Source organism: Strongylocentrotus purpuratus, unplaced genomic scaffold (genome assembly GCF_000002235.5).
Source record: "Strongylocentrotus purpuratus isolate Spur 01 unplaced genomic scaffold, Spur_5.0 spur5_scaffold_15, whole genome shotgun sequence".
Classification (NCBI taxonomy): Eukaryota; Metazoa; Echinodermata; class Echinoidea; order Camarodonta; family Strongylocentrotidae; genus Strongylocentrotus; species Strongylocentrotus purpuratus.
The window spans coordinates 24,218,181-24,237,377 of NW_022145600.1; the positions used below are offsets into that span (position 1 = coordinate 24,218,181).

The following is a 19,197-nucleotide window of genomic DNA, read 5'->3' on the forward strand; positions in this document are numbered from 1 at the left end:
TGCTAGACTTCACTGTCAGACACTATTGAGTGACTGACTGGCTTTTTTTCTTCTTTGGTAATAACATACATGAAAAGAGTTGTAAAGGGTACATGAGCATTTGTCTACATCAATAACCCACTTCTTGTGATGGCCAAGATTAAACTGATTGAATCTTTGCGCAGCATAAAACGTATGACCATTCTGTACAATTGTCTGAAAATCAAGACTATTACTTTTGGGCTCTATAGCCCTAAAGTCGATTTGACAACTAATAGTCATTATTTTCCCACTTGAAGACATTTTGAAGCCCCACCTTTTTTAGGGAAGTTCTAAAGTAGTATTATCTTTCAAATGCAGTTGGAATTTAACTTTTTCATTTTTTTGGCCTGCAAATGGGACATAGTACCTTTAATCATCCTTATCTATCTTTTGAAGCACTGTATTACACAGTTTACACTTGCTCGTTTTTGTAGAGCCGACATGAATACCAACATCCCTTTTATCAGAGGGAAGAGGCTTAACATTTCAGAATGTGATATCATTTGAGAGAGAATGAAAGACGAACAAAATAAACAGGGCATTCGCTTCTGAGCCATATTCTTTCATCAAATTTTATTTGATCTTCTATACTGTGCAGAAAATAAACAATTGTTCATATATTAATTTATACATACGTGTGAGTTTTTTGTTCATGATTCTCAAAATATAATAAATCCAGAGAATAACAATTACATAAATGTAGATAATTAAATGTCATACATATACACACAAACTTAAAAAGAAACAGTTATCTGTCATTTGCAAGACTAACAGTACATTTTGTTCATTCACAAAAAAATTATTATCCACACACATTTTACATAAGATAACAATTCACTTTAGTTGAAATAAAAAATATTTCTATAGACATGAATAATCAATACTATATTTCGTGTTAAAGAAATATTACAAATATTAACAAAATGAAGATTGCATTAAATAAATTTAGATAAGATCTTAGAATGGGTCAGACTATAGGCAGCATATAAACTACACATGATATTATTTGAACAGAATTCAAAAGATGTTTTATATGAACCTTCAATGAGTATTAAGCCTTGCAATTACTCTTCAAAAAAAAATGTTAAAGCTCGTTTTTATGTATAAACTGGTATCATGGATCCCATTGGTAATTGGTCCCACTCTATCATAATCTAGGAATGCATTTTTATGTGGGTTCACTGAGAATCAGACAATATAAATGGCAAATACGCGGAACTTCAAGCAAAGTATAACCAACATAATCGCAAAGACTTTCTAGAAATCATAACACAAGGTCACTTTCATACCCTTCAAAAAAGGAAATGATCCCCTTAATCGCATTGTAACATTGATAAAGCAACGCATTTTCTCAGAAAAACTGAGCAACCCGTATTTGGTGAAATGTAGAATAAAAAGTTGTCGAATATTACGAGGATGAAAGATATATTTATTACTTAGCAGGTACGTATAGAAAACGTGTTTTTCAGTGGCAGTCATTTCAATCTTTATTTCTTTGGGAAAAAAATGTGAGTGTCACCTTGTACCAATTGAGTCAAACATATGTAACGTTATGATTGTTTCTTTTTTGTTCAGACTTTATCCAATAAAATAGCCTTTGGAGGGCTAAATATTATTTACTTTTTTATCAATACCCTATAGTATACCCATGGAAAACATGTTCGAATTACATAATACGTCATTCTAAGATTTGTCACTTTCAGAAGGTAGTGTGAAAAGGCTACTGAAGTTCCCTTAGATTGCTTTTTAGAAATTCTTTTCCGCTGTGCTTATGCATCCTCTGCAGGCACGTAGCCACGGGGGCACGGGGGGCACATGCCCCCCAAAAATTTCCAAGATCGGTTGAACTTTTTTTAGACCCCTTTTTTGACCTCGATTGATTACATGTGCCCCCCCCCCCCCCCCCACCCCCAAACATCAAACTCTGGCTACGTGCCTGATCCTCTGACAAAAATTAATTGAAAAAAGAGAAAAAAAATTACCTGTGATCTTTAACCACCAAGTGAAGAAAGAACCGGAAAAAACAACCTAGAGGTCTTAAGACTAGTTAAGAAGTGGTATGTTAGTGGTATGTTAAACCACCCCAACCCTAAAAAATAAGCAAAATGAAAGTCTCATGTTAAAATGAATGGCAAGTGAGGAAACCCCTCCTCCCAAGACCTTCCTCCCCCCCCCCCCCCCCCTCCTCCCCCTATATAAAAATCTAGTGGCACACAACTAAGGCCTGTACATATACTTTGAGATCGATGAATGTTGATATTAGCCAGATTTGTGACAGTACTGCACTTATGTCATTCATATTTGCCAGTATTTTCCTTTTGGGTTTTTTTTTAAAGGCAGTTTACTGAATGAAATCTGAATTAGGCTTTACAGACCTTGACAAGAGATCAACATCCATCCATCCATCCAAAAGATATTTGATATAGCACCTTTTCCTTGCAGTTACAAAGCGCTGCACACACATTTCGACTTGTTTGTTCAACAAGACACACATAGATGTACATTGCTACTTAAAAAAAAAACATTCATACACAATCAAATGTCTTTATTATTAAAGTGAAAATTTAAATACACATATACAAAAAAAAACTTGTCCAGTCATTGTTCATAAGGCTCAAGAAATTAGTCTCAACTTAAAGAAAAATTTGAAGGAAATACAAAGTTTTGGAAAATTTTACAATTTCATCACTTTAGACTAGATCATTGAATATTGTAAAATTGCATATGCTTCCAGTTTGTTCATTTGAACCAAATTCATGACCACCGTACCAAAACTTTGTATTACCTTTGAATGACGTAATTTTCAATGGCAGGAATTGGAAATAGATTTCATTCATAATACCATATACATATAATTAGAAAAACAGTATATTTGTAATACATGTAGTATTAGAAAAAAAATTGCACTCTTTATGTATTTAACGAGTAGTTCATAAATAAACTGGCAAAATTTAATGCACTTTTCAGATTTGATTGTTCTTAGAAACACGACACGATTTGAGTACTTTTAAGATTTGATCACTTTGAAAAAATTGCAGCTTCTTTTCCTTATATGATTACTTAAAGATAGATAGATAGATAGATAAGTGGATTTTATTGGAATCTTTGTGTCAGGCAGTTAAAAACTTAAATGAACATAAACTACCATTAAAAAATATTCAAAGAACATTTACATCATATTATGAGATACCAATAGGCCACTTCCGCAATGCACACCAAAGGATAGATCATCATATGCATCTTGAAATTAAAAATCTATTTTCTCTATGCATTACAAAAGATTCATGTACCATTGTCTCACAATTTAAGTGCATTTTTAAAAGGACCATTCAAATATTTGTAAATGAGTATGAATATTTTCATCAATTGGCAATTCTTATCCTACTGGGGCACATTGCCTGTTAATCATGAAATACTATACAAATTGTATTTTGTTCTTAAAAACCTTTGTTCATTGCATTTTGAGTTGATCGTTTTATTCAGTGTACAATGCCCATTATAAACAGAAATATCTAACATCTGGAAATTCAACAATTCAAAAGAGCACAAAAATGTCCAGATAAAAAACAAGATAATTATGGGCAAGAGTTTTCCAATACTAAATGAGCACATCTCGACCTCAAATTTAGCACAATGAAAAATATAGCACTGTTTAATCTCTCGCACACATTTTGAATGAGGAAAACATCACCTAAAATACAAAAATAACCTACATATCTACATACAGAACAGGTCTTCAATCATAAAACTATGTTAAAATAACTTTTACAAATACACTTTACCAAAACTATTTGATCAGTTTCGTAAGTTCATATACAATGATAATTGCCATTGGACTATAATAAAGGCACTAAAGATGTCTAGGATTTGTCCACACATTCTATATGTGTTGAACGTTTTTCAAAACATTTTATATGGTAGAGGAAAAAATGTTACTGACAATTTTCGATTGATATTGCATTTTGATAGCATCAGGCATTCTCAGGCAGTATTTTCAGACAGCATGAAGTGATAAATTAGATCTCTACATGAATATAGACCCTTAGGCCTACTGCATGTATCTTTTCATCGTGATAACCCTTAAATGTTGCCTTGCAGTATGTCGATTGTCAAAAATGGTGCATTTTCACTGATATTAATGTACTATTATGAATTTATGTATCCATGTTTTCTTTTATGATTATAAAAGAATCTGCTATCCAGGTACCTGGCCGTGAATGATTTCTTATCAATAAACCATTTTAACATAAAGAAATTTTAAAAAGTGATACAGAAAAGTGAACTACAGGTTATCATACAAACAGATGAATAGGAAACAAAATTGAAAATGTATTCTTGACATCATAATAATCCAAGGAATGTTTCATAGCATATTAATCTATAAGATGACGAAATAAAAAGAATCTGTATTGATCCTGGAAAAACTTTGAACCCTTTCCAAATTTGTTTTCTTCTTTTTATGTAGATTATTCCTATATATTCATCCTCCTGTTTTAAAATGTACCAATCACCCCAAAATACTTTTGTGTTTGACAAGAATGTCTGAAATCAACCTCAAAATAATTCAATGGAAGTATGGGCTAATGGATAGGGAGTATGAAAAAAATAAAGAATAACATAAAACGGTGCACACAATACGCAAGTTGTGCAAGTCTTATCCTAAGCGCTTACAGGTGCATCAAGTAGTCTTACCAACCTGTCACTTATTTAGTAACTGAGAGTGTATTTAACCTTCCAACATCTATTTATAGAAGAAATAAATGATTGAATATGGCGATATCGAACCCGTAACATTCAAAACTTTTTATTTTGGGGTGATTGGCACACTTTAAAATACTTGAAATTGTAAAAGGCAAAAGACTATCGCATGATCTCTTGATACAAAACACCATTGTGTTATGCTGCCCTCTGGAGTATCTTTATGTTGATTCAGTGTGCATATATGACCTATTCACCTATTTTGGCACTGTTCAGTTGTTCCTCATGGTTTAACGATAATTATATTCAAAGGTAAGTACCTGTATTATGGTTGAAACATAATTTTCTTTGTTGCAGAATATAGCGCCTAATGAAATTTCTCCCCCCCCCCCCCATAACAATACTACCTAAATCTAGTTACTAGTTAATCCAGTTATCTAGCTAGTTAGGATTTCAGAGATGTGTATCTTAAAGACCCTATCCAATGAAATTACAACGTGATATGAATGGAAAACTCCCGGCCCCCCCACTTAGAGGTCGAAATGACCGCATGCGTGTTGCCAAAATGTCCGGTAAAGGGGTACTTTTCGTGCGACAAAGTCCGGCCCGAGAATTGTAAAAAAAGGGGTGTATTTGACTTTTCACCCGGAGATTTATTTAAAAAGGGGGTGTTTTTCTTTTTTTCTATCATCTCTTTGGACTCCTGAAAAAATTATTCCGAATTTAGGGGGGTACATTGAGCATTTTTCCTGATTTAGGGGGGTCTCCAAAGCAGGAAAAGCCCGCGAAAAGCCCGCGAAAAGCCCGCGAAAAGCCCGCGAAAAGCCCGCGAAAGGGGGGTTCGGAAATGTTGGCAGTCCTCAGATAGGGGGTGCTTTCAAAAAGAGGGTACGAGCATATGCGTACCCTAAATAACACTGAGTGGGGGGGCCGTAGAATACAAATATAAAGGAATAAAAAGTAATTATCCTTTCATTATTGCACAAAGCAAATTAAAACCTCATTTTCTGCACCCCTTCAAATTAGATGGTCAAAAGGGGTCAAATTTGCTGAAGTTACAGTGATGACATAACATGTGGACCCGACCAGTTCATCTTTATAGCCGAGGCGATGAGCTGTGCTTTATTAATGCAAAGTCATTGTGAATATGAATACTCCAGATAAGATGATGTCATCAAGTCGATAGCAAGTTTTTAGGTCGACAACTTCCGATTTTCAAAGCTTTAGATTTTGAGTTTTCAGAGAGCTGATTCTTCTCTGACAGACACTAAAATGGCATATAATTGATATTATTGTAATCTATGGTTTATAAGCTTTCCGTTGATAAATTATTCATCCATTTTATTTTTCAGTACAGAGCAGTCAAATGAAGTGTTAAATGTACAGTGAAATCTCCTTCAGTGACTACCTGTATAGATAGATTGTGAAGTTTTGGTAGAAGAGTATTTCTCATTGCAATGAGTAAAAAAGGAACCTGTACATAAAGACCACCTGCCTACTCAATTCTTCTCTTCCTTGAGTCTTTATATCTCTGGTCATTTGGGCATTGATCATTCAATCACTGTGTCATAGTCATTCCATTTCTGGCACGGCATCATCCTTAGGCAAGGCATTTCGTCTACAATGCTTCTCTCAACCCAGAAGTGCTAGTTGGTATTGAACATGATGCAAACATGATTGACTAGCATTTGCCCACCTGTACAAGGCCACAGGGTGGAATGCTCTCTTGTGGAGAGGAGATGGTGCACATTATGAACAGAATATTGAGTTGTAAGACTTTTAGCACTTTAACATGTAGTAATGTAAATATTACTTACTATATTGTTCTCATTTTATGGCAAGTACAGATTACTCGAGGAATGGTTGAAGCTCATACATAATTCGACATTAATCCACAGGAATGGGCGCAAGAATACCCCAGTTGAATCCAACAGGAAACGCACACCACTTGAAAATCTAACCACCTTTAACGAATTAAAGCTGCCAATGTTTTACTCCTATACAAAAATTGGATAAGAGTCAGTGTGTGATTGGCAAACAGCGGACTTCTGTGTTCTCTTGACAACCAATCAGAGGCTTGCTCTTGCCCTTCCTTATTCATCATCTAGAGAGAGAACAAAAATAAAAACAGGATAAATGTAAATTTTGACTCATTTTTAAACTATTGCAACACAAAGATTTTCTTCCAGACGTAATGGCCTAAATCAACTCAAAACCCAAACAATAATATTTTCTTCATTAGCAACTGAACTTCTATCTTTGATATCATTTACAATACTACTACTTTCATCATCATCATCAATTTTATCATCATTGTTGTTGTTATTATTATTATTATTATTATTATAATGCCTCCACCTATCGAAGGTGATGCTGGAGGCATTCAGTTTTGGGATTGTCCTTCCGTCAGTCCGTCCCACTTTCATGTTATCGCAAGAACCACTTGGGACCATCAAGCTTGAAGTTCATATCTCAAGAACCACTTGGATATGAACATCAAACTTGATTTTAGTATATAGTCACATTTGTCTTTTTATCATTATTCATTATTATTACTATTATTTTTTTTTTTTTTTATTATTATCATTATCATTATCATCAGGATCCTTACTATTATTAAAATTACTATTATCATTATTATAATTATTATTAGTATTACTATCATTGTGATTGTTATTATCATGTAATCATTGTAATTATTAATACTCTTAACAATTATAACACTGTATTATATCATCATCATCATCATCTTTATCACCAGCATTCATAGCAAATTTTATTTAATTTAATGTCATTTCTTTATTGTGTCCTTCATAGGGTAATTGTTTATATTTACATGAACAATCTTGCTTCAACATATGAACATAGGAACAACATATAATTGACAATCATAGGGCCCTGTTTTAGTACACATTTAATATAATATACATGATCATTATGAATATACTTTTTAACACTCTTTCGTTTTCAAATCATACCACTGATTATCATAGTTATACCTCTTGTCAAGTTCTTGTACTTCCCTTAGGTGATTAGAACTTTGCTTCTTTTTCCTCTTTTTCTTAGATTTATCTGCAAAAAAGGAAAATTACACAACAAAAATAAGTATCCAATGTTACAATGTCGCATAATCATTACACAAACATGTATGTGATGGTGGATAACTTTATGCCAATTTGTGTTGTTGTGTTGTTGCAACAGAGTAAAGTACCCTAAAACAAGACATTTCTTATACAGTAACGCAGGCATCTTGATCTCATATTCGAAAGGATCAATCTGGATATACACATAACTATATTAAATAGGAAAAGAATGAGAGAAAAAAATCAATTGCAGCAAATTATTAATTATAAACGTCCTGAAGTCTCTACAACTATTTATTACATCCTCCAAAAATGAATATGGATGATGATTCTTTTCAAATGTCATTGTATTTGTCCTAATATCATTATCTATACATATCTTTCCAAGTACCAATAAAGACCCAAATCTTTATAATCTGATATGACAATGGATAGTTTACAACTAAATTATTCATACCCCTTGTAAATTCAATTTTGTTTTTCATGTTTTCTTAACCAAATAATGAAAGATGGATTGGTTGAATGAGGGTCTCTGTGGAATACTTGACAACTTGATAAGGGTATGAATAATTTACTTGTTAACTGTATGTTAGCTTCCCTCAATTAATGTCATTATTTCTACACAGCCTTAACTCTAATGTTATAAGAATAATGAATCTCACCAACTATATTATGTCGTATTGGCTCTAGGACATCTGGTCGCTGCCTTATCTGGTCTTTTCCCTCTCTCCAATGATTTCTGGACAGGAAAAAAAAGGAAGACATTTATTAGAATAACAAGAATGATCAGAATAATAATGTAACAATGATGTGCTAACATTAGTGTTTATAAAAAGTATCAATTGCTTAACATACCAAAGTTGCTGCTTTACATGACCTAAAAATTTGTATCATAAGTACAGGGTCTACACTAAATCTTATGTATCAATATTCAGTAGCTTACAGGTACTGTTTATGATAGTTTACTTCAATAATTAAAGTTTGAAATAAGTAAAAATCTCAGTTTCGAATTTGTAGTTAATGGGACTGACAAGGAGTCAATCTGGGGTTGTGGGGCCGAAGTTGAGAAACACTGCTCTATGGTGATATAAACATTGTACATCAACATGTACATGTACTATTTGCAAAGTACCATTATAAAATATGTATAAAATGATTTTCAGTAACTCTAGGTTAAATCATCAGCCGGCTGGCAGAAGGGCGTTAGCGTGCGAGTGACTCGAAAACTACTTTTCGAATTATTCACATTTAAAAATTTGTTTTATATTTAAACTGCTTTCCATCCTGGAAATCGGTTTAAAACTTAAAAGACTTATAGAAATGTACTAGTAGAATACGGCCACAATTTTTTTTCAGAAATAAGTCAGTTTTATAAAAATTTGTGGTGATTTAGTGCTAACGCCCTTCTGCTACCCAGGTGACGAAATGTGCCACATACAACAAAAAGTATATATCCCTTTATTTAAAAATGAAATGAAAAATCTCTTTTTGTACACATAACCGACGGGTACTTTTGGGTATATCACTACTATAAATCAATGGTAATATCACAAGATTTTATATTCATGGATGAAACAAATGATTAAAAGACAAACGTTGTGTGAGACACATTGCATACAACCGCCTTCTTGACAATTCATGATATTCATATGAAGAATGGACATATGGAGGGCATTCAAGAGACATCAGGGAGGTGTTTCACACAGATCCTAAGTTGAACTTATCTCTAAGTTGGACTTCACAACTATGGAAAGCCGTAAGCATCTTTGAAAGTACTTTGTAAAAGTTATTTTAAAAGGCATAAAATGTTGATTAAAATCATTCATATTTGCTATCATCAAGTAGAGTTCATGTTCTTGATGTGGAATTTATGAAAAGTCTAAAATACTTGAATTTTTGCTTTTGAATGCATTTTATTTTAAGGCTACAAATGGCTCTCCATACTTTTTAAGTCCAACTTAGAGTTAAGTTCGACTTAGGATCTTTGTGAAACACCCCCCTGGTGACGGAGGCTAACAGAAATGATGACAGACTAGACTTACTCCCATGATTCCCAGGTAAGAGAAGATGACCTTTGCTGGATGAACCCTGCTGGGGGTGGTACTGACAGCTCACCCGGCGAGTCTAGTTGGGAACAAAGTAATAAACAATCAATGGAGTCGTCAGTAGGTGTTTTGATATCTTATGCATGTGTATGATTATTGAGGCGAGTCTGGTACTGTGAAACCTGCTCCAATATTCCACCTATATAGATAGACCACCTGTATATAAAGACAATTTTTTTGTCTTTACACATTCTCTGCTAAAGTGTTCAAAAAGTGACTTTGTGTCGCTGGCAGTCCTGATCTGTTCACAGCCTTGCTTTAGTAAATCAACTTATTCTCAGTCATGTGATAAAAGTGTATGGGGTCAGAGCAGGTGCAAAAAACCTTATTTAACTTATTCAACTTATTTGACTTTTTTTCTATTGAATTCTTTATTTGCGACCAATGTTAAGCACTCTCTTACAAGGACCACATTTGAGATTGTATGACAGCTACATAACCATGATTTATTTCCTTATTTTATAGGCCAAAAAACTCAACACTGTCAAATGAAATTTCTTATGAGACGTAATTTAGCATTGCATTTCAAACACAGTGTGGCTTCATGATTGATTGATGATTGCGAACTAAGAAAAATTTGTGACGTAATACAAGACGACAAAATCGTGCACACTGTTATTCACACAACAATGACATTTGAATGCGAAGGACAGTGAAGACCCTTGATAATTTTATCGATGGCTTCATCTTCTTAGTATGGCTTCATGCCTTTAAGTGGAAATGTATTAACTTTCCCTCTGATTATCCAAGCTTATCTAAGTCCGATGACTATTCTACATGGTGGTCAATGTGGTCGATCATTGTAAACAAATTATTTAGTGGCATCAATATTGCCAGATACGTTACCATACTTGCCATTTCTATAAAATATTTGTAACCGTGTTGCATGTAACATTTCAATTAAATATCATTCTTGATTATGATGAATGTTTGCACACTTTCAAAAAAAACTAACACACTATTTTCAAGTTAGTGGTCAAAATACGATGATTTAAATGAAGAAATTTGTATCTTTTAATGTAAAATAAATGTGATTCACCACTAGTGAAATAATAATATTGAAGTAAAAAATTATCAGTATTACTTCATAAAAGTGGTTTTCGCAGGAAGTGTTGCAAAGTTCTATATAAATGCACCATCATACGTCTTTTTAATATATGTTGACAATAAAGTGATCTCTGACTACTTTTTTTCCCCAAAAAAAAGGTTTTGATACAAATCACCCATTAATTGATTTTATTCCCATAAGTAGAAGTTTGTTAATCTAAAATATTTTTATGATTGGTCAATATTATTCTGTCATTTGTGCTACCTGAATTGTACACTTTGGCAGAGAATAGCCCTTGACTGGTCTTTATATACCAGGGTACAGGTTTTGATAATCCCTAAGTAGCATTTCCCTGATACTGATAATCACTGCTGATACTAGCTAAAATAACTCATCACCCCTCCCCCTAACAATAACCAACATTGTGCATTTCCAGGACTAAAGAACGATGTCTACTAAAAAAGAAGAAGAAAAAAATAAGAAAAAAGGAGGGTTCCGTACACTAAAAATTGATTTGGCATGAGTCTTCTGACAGGTAGTTTGTCCATGGTGGATCATTTCTTAGATTGGTAAACTGGTAGGGGGGGTACTGATCCATAAAAATAAAATGGTTTATCTGATCCACATGCTTGATAATAATCTAGATCTGTACCTCATATGTCTTTAACAACAGACATATTAAAGTATCTATTTATTGGGCTACCCAATCAGATTGATTGAAGGGGGTCTACCCTGTAAGGACTGGTCTCCCATCAGTTCAATAGGCAAACATGGCCTAGATGATTTTGGTGATGCAGCATATGCATTCCTGTATATCAACAGTAGGCCGTGAGAAATACCACTTGCACTGGCCCTGGAATCTTGGAGATCTTTGGGGAGTTTCAAAAAGATTCTAAGTCAAACTTGACTCTAAGTTAGACTTAAAAGTTATGGGGAGCCATTTGGAGCCTTAAAATAAAATATATTCAAAAAAAAAAATTGAAGTATTTTAGACTTAATTTTTCATAATTTCCACATCAAGAACATGATATCTCCCATGATAATAGAAAATATATATGATTTAAATCAACATTTTATGCCTTTTAAAATGTCTTTTACAGAATAATTTCAAAGATGCTAATGGCTTTCCATAATTGTTAAGTCCAACTGTTAAATTCAACTTAGGATCTTTGTGAAACATCCCCCAGACCTGTCCAGAGCTCTAGCAAATGAGGTACTACAAAACTTAAAACCCTTACCAAGTCTCCTTGGTTTGGCAGAGATGGGGGCAAGCTTAGGACTGTTTGGTCGTCCCATGAAGCCATAGTGATCCAGACTAGAGCGTGCCCGCCCACTAGCTGGTCTTCCTGTTTTAATCTGCTGATGACTCCCTGTAAAAGGTTAAACAGAGAACGTATTACAGGTTACAATACCTGTATTACAACTTCACATGGTCATCAAAGTAGTTGAAATTGTTGCTAGTTTGGCTAAGAAAAAGTATAACCAAACGCATCCATGAATATTTAAAACTAATTCTCATTAAGAATAACAAACAATTAGAGATGCATTTGTAGAGCAGTATGAATAACTCTAAAATTATAGCTATTGTCATAACTGGAGGAGAGCAGACAGGAAAAAGACCCATTTGGAAAACAGAAAATCAATGCCACTAATAGAGCATCTTGAGAGTTCCTTCAACCGGTAAAATGTTTACAGGCTTTAGACAGATTTTATTTGCTCATTAAAAAAGGCTCTAGAGAGACCGAGAATGACGTATGTTGCTGAGGGTGGCCAAGACCCCCCTCCCCCCCCCCCCCCCCCCCAAGCTTCTTGCCTATCATCTGAATTTGTCCCCAGTCCCACTTCTGACGGAAGAAATAGATGGGCACTCTGCATTTCACATTAACATACTTAGGAAACTACTCAGAATGTAATTCTTATAACATTTGCCATACATCCTGATTACAATACCATCCAGCATGCTTTTAGCAATGTGATGACAACATATCAACTCATCTAGGATGGACATTTTTTTCAAGGACCAATTTGATCATTTTTTTCTACTCTAGGTTTTCAACACTATGCCTAAAAAAAAAAGGTGTTGTATTGCCCTTGGCTACCGACTTGAAGCTTTCAAAAAAGAAAAATATCATCCAAAAAGAGGGAGTAATAAAAATAAAAAGTTTAAAAAAAAAGATTTCTGACCGACCGACTGACCCATGTTTGGGAACCTAAAGGGCAATACAATATCTTTTTTTTTTAGGCCCTATAGTAATACTTTTATTGCTACATTGCTTAAATATAGTTAACTAAATTACCTGAAAGAGATATACATCTACATGGATATATAGTATTTTTAAAAGTAACATTTTTATAGAATATGTGTGATTATGTTGCTTTTTAAAGGATTTTAAAGCCCCACTTCACTACCTGTAGCTACTTGCTCCCTCTATATAGAAAACAATGTCTAAGCGGTGCCTGTTGGTCCCCCATGATCCTCTTTTTCTTATGTTAATTGAGAGCTGAGTTGATGAGGTAGCCACCTGCCAGTGATCACCCTGGGTGGTCTTATCCCTCCTGGCTTTAAAGACTCTTTTCAATTTAAATCCCATGGTGTCAAAAGCCTAATCTTAACACATTGACAATGGACATAGCATCTGCAGGATTTTTGTCTATCCCACTTAAGTATCTGGTCATATATTTTATATGAGAATGAAAATAAAAGTTATTAAACCAAAACGCAAATTGGGGGCTGTTGATATTCAACTTGTCATGATAGTCTTTATCATCTACCTCCTGGAGTCTTCTGCGCCTCCAGGATTTCCTTGGCTTGTTGTTGCAGTACCTCTGCGTTTGGCATCGCCCTAAAGAACGGTTTGACAAGGAGGGAAGATCCAGAGTCCATCAGTCTTCCGGCATTAGAGCTGCTGGAATCTTCTTCTCTTCCATCCTTCCTACCACCTGCAAAGACAAAAGATCGCATCTTCCTTCAGCCACTGTAATTACACCAGGGGAGGCAGACATGTTTGTGCCATGTTAAAGCCCCACTGCACTTCTTATAGCTACTTGCACCCTCTATATAGCAAACAATGCCTAATCGGTGCCTGTTGGTCCCCCATGATCCCCTTTTCAGCTGATTTGATGAGATAACCACCTGTCAGTGACCTTGCAGGGAGGTCTAATCCCCCAGGCCAAACTAGTGCAGACAGGATTTAAAACAAAATGATGTGAAACAAGAAACTCTCCCATGCAGAAAACATTCATGAATTCATGAGTTTTTCAGATTAAAAAAAGTGGCATGCTGTGATGTAGCTAAATGACAATTTACCCAACACTAAATTGTTGCAATGAGTAACAGTTTCTTGCTGTGGAAAAATTGCTGTCCCTGGCAAACACAAAAGTTTTTTGTTACAAAGTTTGTGGTTTTACATTATACACTAAATTGTTTAAAAAAAACTAAATTCACATGGAGTAAACTTATATTGGTGATTGGGAATCTCTCTCTGTGTCAATATCTTTTTTCCCCACCTCTCTCTCTCTCTATCTCTCTATCTCTCTCTCTCTCTCTCCTTTACATAAAATTTCTAAGCAAAGTGATCATGAAGAGCAAAATTCCCCCCCCCCCCCCCTCTTGAAGAAAAGAAAAGAAAAGAAAAAGATGAGTAACATGCATTCCAACAGCATCCAGCACGAAGCAAGCTACACTTGATACAGCCATTATCCATTCAATAACCAGTTCCCTATTTCGATTATATTTTATGTCTCCTTTTTGGTGACATTTTGAGTTGTGTAAAGACAGACTATTTGAACCTATCTGAATACTTTTAATCATTATGTATAATGACATAAAGATTGTTTTCTTTCATTTCCATGTGTTTATAATAGATTTGGATTCTTACAAATAAAATTCAATGACAAAAATTTAAATCAGGGTTCATCTCATAGCCAATTAGTAATAGTTCCTACATGAGCTTTTATATTCAGCAATTAATAGAATGCTGTATCAAGATACATGTAATCCAAGAAGACCATAATTGATGTTCACCATTATTCTTGAAATTACAATTCTGCAACCTTTCTCAAAATATAAACAGAAATAACTGCTTGTGATTTCATGGAGGCTTTCGTTTTTAGACAAATTAGATCTTCTAAATAAATTTGTGTACATGTATGTTCACCTTTCATGAAACTTGAATAAATCATAGCATAAACTATCCCTTGCGGATTTGCTACAGACAAGTATTTGCCTACTGTTCTGTAATAGGCATATACACAAACGAAATGGTACCTGCATGCATTATTGATCTAAGACATCACTCCATCATGCCCCTCGCGCCGACCGCGTCCAATCTATAAAAAAAAATTATACGCGTTTTCTTGGTCATGCATGCTTACAGCATTTATATTTGACTGTGTCCCCAGGCATAATGCACACTGCAATCTTATATTGTTAACAGTACTAGCAGATCAATTTATGACGCTGATGATTGAGCATGGCACTCCAGCTAATGGATAGATCAGCTAACATGGCAGACAGAATTTCCCTCTTAATTATCAGAAACAAACACACAAAATAAATGTTACCTGTTGTTCCATTGGTTACCACGGTAACCTGATTTTGAGGAGAGCTGAGGGAGAGGTTATCCAGTATAAAGTCCGCATGTTTGGGGGATGAAGGGTAGCTAGAACCTATATGTGGTTCCGACACGGAATGTTGGAGTTCACCTTCCATGGGCTGTCTCCTCCGTGGTTTCCTCCTACTCGCTATTTGCGTGTCGTGGTCTGTCCTACGGTGAAGATGCGTCGATGAGTTCTGATCGTCCAAATGACTTTTCCCAACATTGGCTGTAGTTCTTGATTTGTCGGCATTTATATTCTTGTCCTCCGTTGAGAGAACGGGATCGTCCGATAACACATCAAAACCTATCGCACCTTTCGTAGATCCATGCCTTGCAGCATCGTTTTTTGTTCTAAGTATAGATTCTGATCTCTGAACACTGCCCTCGTGTGACAAACCACTGAAGACATCTTCAAAGTTACCATCCTGTTTCTTCTCTGCATTGCTAAATTGCGATTTGGTATTCTTTCTCTTGTCTAACCAGCTGGTGAGAAAGGCAAAACGTTTCTTCTTCACACCGTCCTTGGTCCCTTCCGATTCTGCAGGTTCCTCCATATCCTGGCCCAGACCGCATTCGGTCCCCTCGAGGAGCTTTGTTGCCTCGCTCTTCCCAGCCTGGATGCTGTATTGGTGTGGCGTGCTCCCGTCGAGGTCCACGGGCGAGGGACACACCCCCAGCTCCAGTAGCACCTTGACACAGTTGACATGACCTTTGACCGCTGCCCAGTGCAAGGGTGTCCTGGTTGACCATAGTAACAGAACAAAGATGCAGAGACAAATCAATGTGACTATATAACTAGCAACATGTATGGCAATTACAAAGACTTTTCATGTGAAAATTTTTAATTCTAAAGCAATTTAGAAAATTATAATTCGATTATGAAGAATATTCCTCCATGACAGACAAAGACAGCTAGTCTGACAGGCTTAAATTAAGCCATCTTTCTTCTTATTATCTGCTCAGAGCTATAAGGCATTAAAAAAAGAAATGTTCTATTGCCCTTTTGCGACCAACCCAAAAATCTTGAAATCTTAAGTCAGCTTTAAAAATAAAAATGTTTTATAGCATTCAAAACAGAAATGTCAGCCCAAAGAGGGAGAAAAAAGAAGATGAAAAAGGGGGGGGGGGGGATTCTGACCGAACTGACCAATGATTTGGCACCTAAAGGGCATAACTACATCTTTTTGTTTAGGCCTAAGGGCATTAACTTACACACAGAAACACCCTTATGGATCTCAAAAAATGTAAAGATCGATCTAGCTCATGTACCTTTCATCTGGATCTAAGGCCTCAAAGTCTACACTGGGAATCTGGGCAAACTCCAGCAGGATTTCATGGTGTCCTGCAGCCGCTGCCAGATGAACGCAAGTCTTCCCTGTGGCTTCCGTTGCGTTGATGAGTGGGGCGCCCCCACTGTGACACTTGGCCATGACGGAACTGCACACAAGACTGCCATTCTTTATAAAAAGAGGACAAAAATATATAGCTATATATATATAGTTCAATTCCATTTATTAATTCTTCTCAAGCATAAAAACAATATCATAATATATATAAAAATGACAAATATACATATAGTAAGAGTAAAAACAGAAACTACAAGAAGTTTAATAAAAACTTGTATGGAGTAGTTCCCAGTAAAGGGAAAAATACATGGTATAAACAATAGCAATAACAAATGTATGTTCACTATACAATTGATTTGAGATCCAATCTGATCTGACTTTATAACTCTATCGTTATGTTAGACTTATGTTGGCGTGTTAATTAGCACATACATACATAGATGCTGCTGTGGTCATGAAGAGAATCAGGTTCTCTAACACGTACATGCTGCTGCAACATTTGCTCTGTCGTCATTTTCCTAACCTGATCGACTAAGCAGAGGGCAGGTTCTCAAGGAGGGGGGGGGGGGGAGGGCGGGGGTCGCAATAGAGTCTAATATCTTTCACAAGCCTCCCTCCAAATGTAGACATCATGCCTCGCGTTTTATATTGGTGCCTTTTGAGTAAAATAATTAATCTCTAACAAACAAAATTATCAGAAAGGCAATATCACATTATTTGAAAAACAACATGTTTATTTCTTGTAGGCAGATGACACCTCCCCCCCCCCCCCCCCCTTCCCTCCTGTCTGTGGATCTACCAATGTTATTGAATGTACTGGGAGATTGTGTACTAGAGGATGGTGTAGTTGCTATTTAAAGAGGTAATTGTATTGAATTTTCAGTCATCTTAGAGAATATTGGGGTGTACAAGAGGTGGTTGTTTAGGGAGTTACATGTCATCTCTCTGATGTCATCACACATTGGACGTAGGATTGAGTGACTAGTGACAACATTTGGATTAAATATGAGTTGGTATCCAATAAATTGTCAGCTAAACATGGCTTGAGAGCAGATCGATGGGGTTTTAACACTATCACGGAGAAAATCTACAAATGGAACACTTGATACCTCATGATTGTATCCATGTAGCTTGCAGACACTTTCATTTATATTTCTGTCAACACCAACATGCTCACTCTCCCTTCTCCAATTACACTCTTTCTCAGGTTTCATTAAACTGACTCATGAAATATGCAATGGATATTGGATAACCTGGACTAGCTACGCCCCCAGTAAGCCGTACATAATTCAGATCTTATTCAGAAGTTGATCCTGTGATGTTCAAACTGACGTCAGAAGTGGTGATCAAACGCACCCATCTAATCCCCACGACTACAAGCCCGGGGGATTCTCTTTCTCCACATTCTGCATTTCAATCTAAATTAAATATGGACAGAATTCAATGGATATAACTGGAAAAAAGGGGCATCCTTTTTTACTTCATTTAATTCACCCATTTCATCAAAGATTTGATTGCATGTCTGCAATCCTCCAGGCATGTTTAATGTCACTAAGTTACACCTACAGGTACAACTACATTAAAGATAAACTTGAGTTCTGGTAATGCGATTGCATTGTGAAAGAAAAGGTGTGGAATGGATCAGAAAAGTTGATCATATAGCATGTAAGTAATGGTGTGTAATGCAAGGTTTTGGAGTCTTCAAAATCATCATTAATTTGGCAGAGTCTTGGTAAAGTAACAATCACTTACACAGAAAGATGTATATGGGACAACACACATGGTGTCGGGGCTAGTACTACCCTGATTTCCTTATCTTTCTATGCTCATTACTCAGCCAGTATACATTTTCTTCCAAAATTGTTTGGCACATGACATTTATTTGTAACCTAAGCTTGAACATTCAGTATAAGTTTCGTTAGATTCTGTGAGAATTCATTTTCTTTTTTTACCAGAACTCAAGTTTATCTTTAACTATTGTCTATTCATAGTCAGAAGGCCAGGGCGTTGACTCTGTTCTAGCAAATGAGTTAATGAATGCCCTTCTGGCTCCAAACAGACATAATGACTTTATCCTTTCTTTACCATTACAAAATGCTCACATGTATGAAGAAATTGCCTTTAACATGTAAGAGGACACGTTCATGTAAGTGTATAGATTTCTTTGACAAGGAAACAAAGAGAAAGGTAAAGACGTCATTTTTCAGAAGCATTGTACTAACAAAAAATTATAAGCATTAAGCAAAAATCTTTGACAAGCAATTAAGAATGTTTGTTGTGTGTATACATAATAAAAGA

The 19,197-nt window shown here is 35.4% G+C and overlaps 1 protein-coding gene across 3 annotated transcripts in view; it reads right to left on the reverse strand.

The window, feature by feature from the left end:
* Window positions 1-6,021: 6,021 nt before the first annotated feature.
* The window catches only part of LOC582142 (ankyrin repeat domain-containing protein 55), a 53,241-nt gene continuing 40,065 nt past the window's right edge, over window positions 6,022-19,197 (reverse strand). For 2 of the 3 annotated variants that reach the window (XM_782109.5, XM_011684039.2), the window contains exons 6-13: window positions 16,823-17,010; window positions 15,519-16,291; window positions 13,728-13,895; window positions 12,194-12,325; window positions 9,845-9,926; window positions 8,465-8,541; window positions 7,719-7,791; window positions 6,022-6,823 (exon numbers count right to left, since the gene is read on the reverse strand). In XM_782109.5, the coding sequence (XP_787202.4) occupies window positions 6,820-6,823; window positions 7,719-7,791; window positions 8,465-8,541; window positions 9,845-9,926; window positions 12,194-12,325; window positions 13,728-13,895; window positions 15,519-16,291; window positions 16,823-17,010 (1,497 nt within the window). In that variant the 3' untranslated portion in view covers window positions 6,022-6,819. Of the gene's footprint in view, window positions 6,824-7,718; window positions 7,792-8,464; window positions 8,542-9,844; window positions 9,927-12,193; window positions 12,326-13,727; window positions 13,896-15,518; window positions 16,292-16,822; window positions 17,011-19,197 lie in introns of those variants that run through there. The other variant, XM_030985874.1, reaches the window with a different exon arrangement.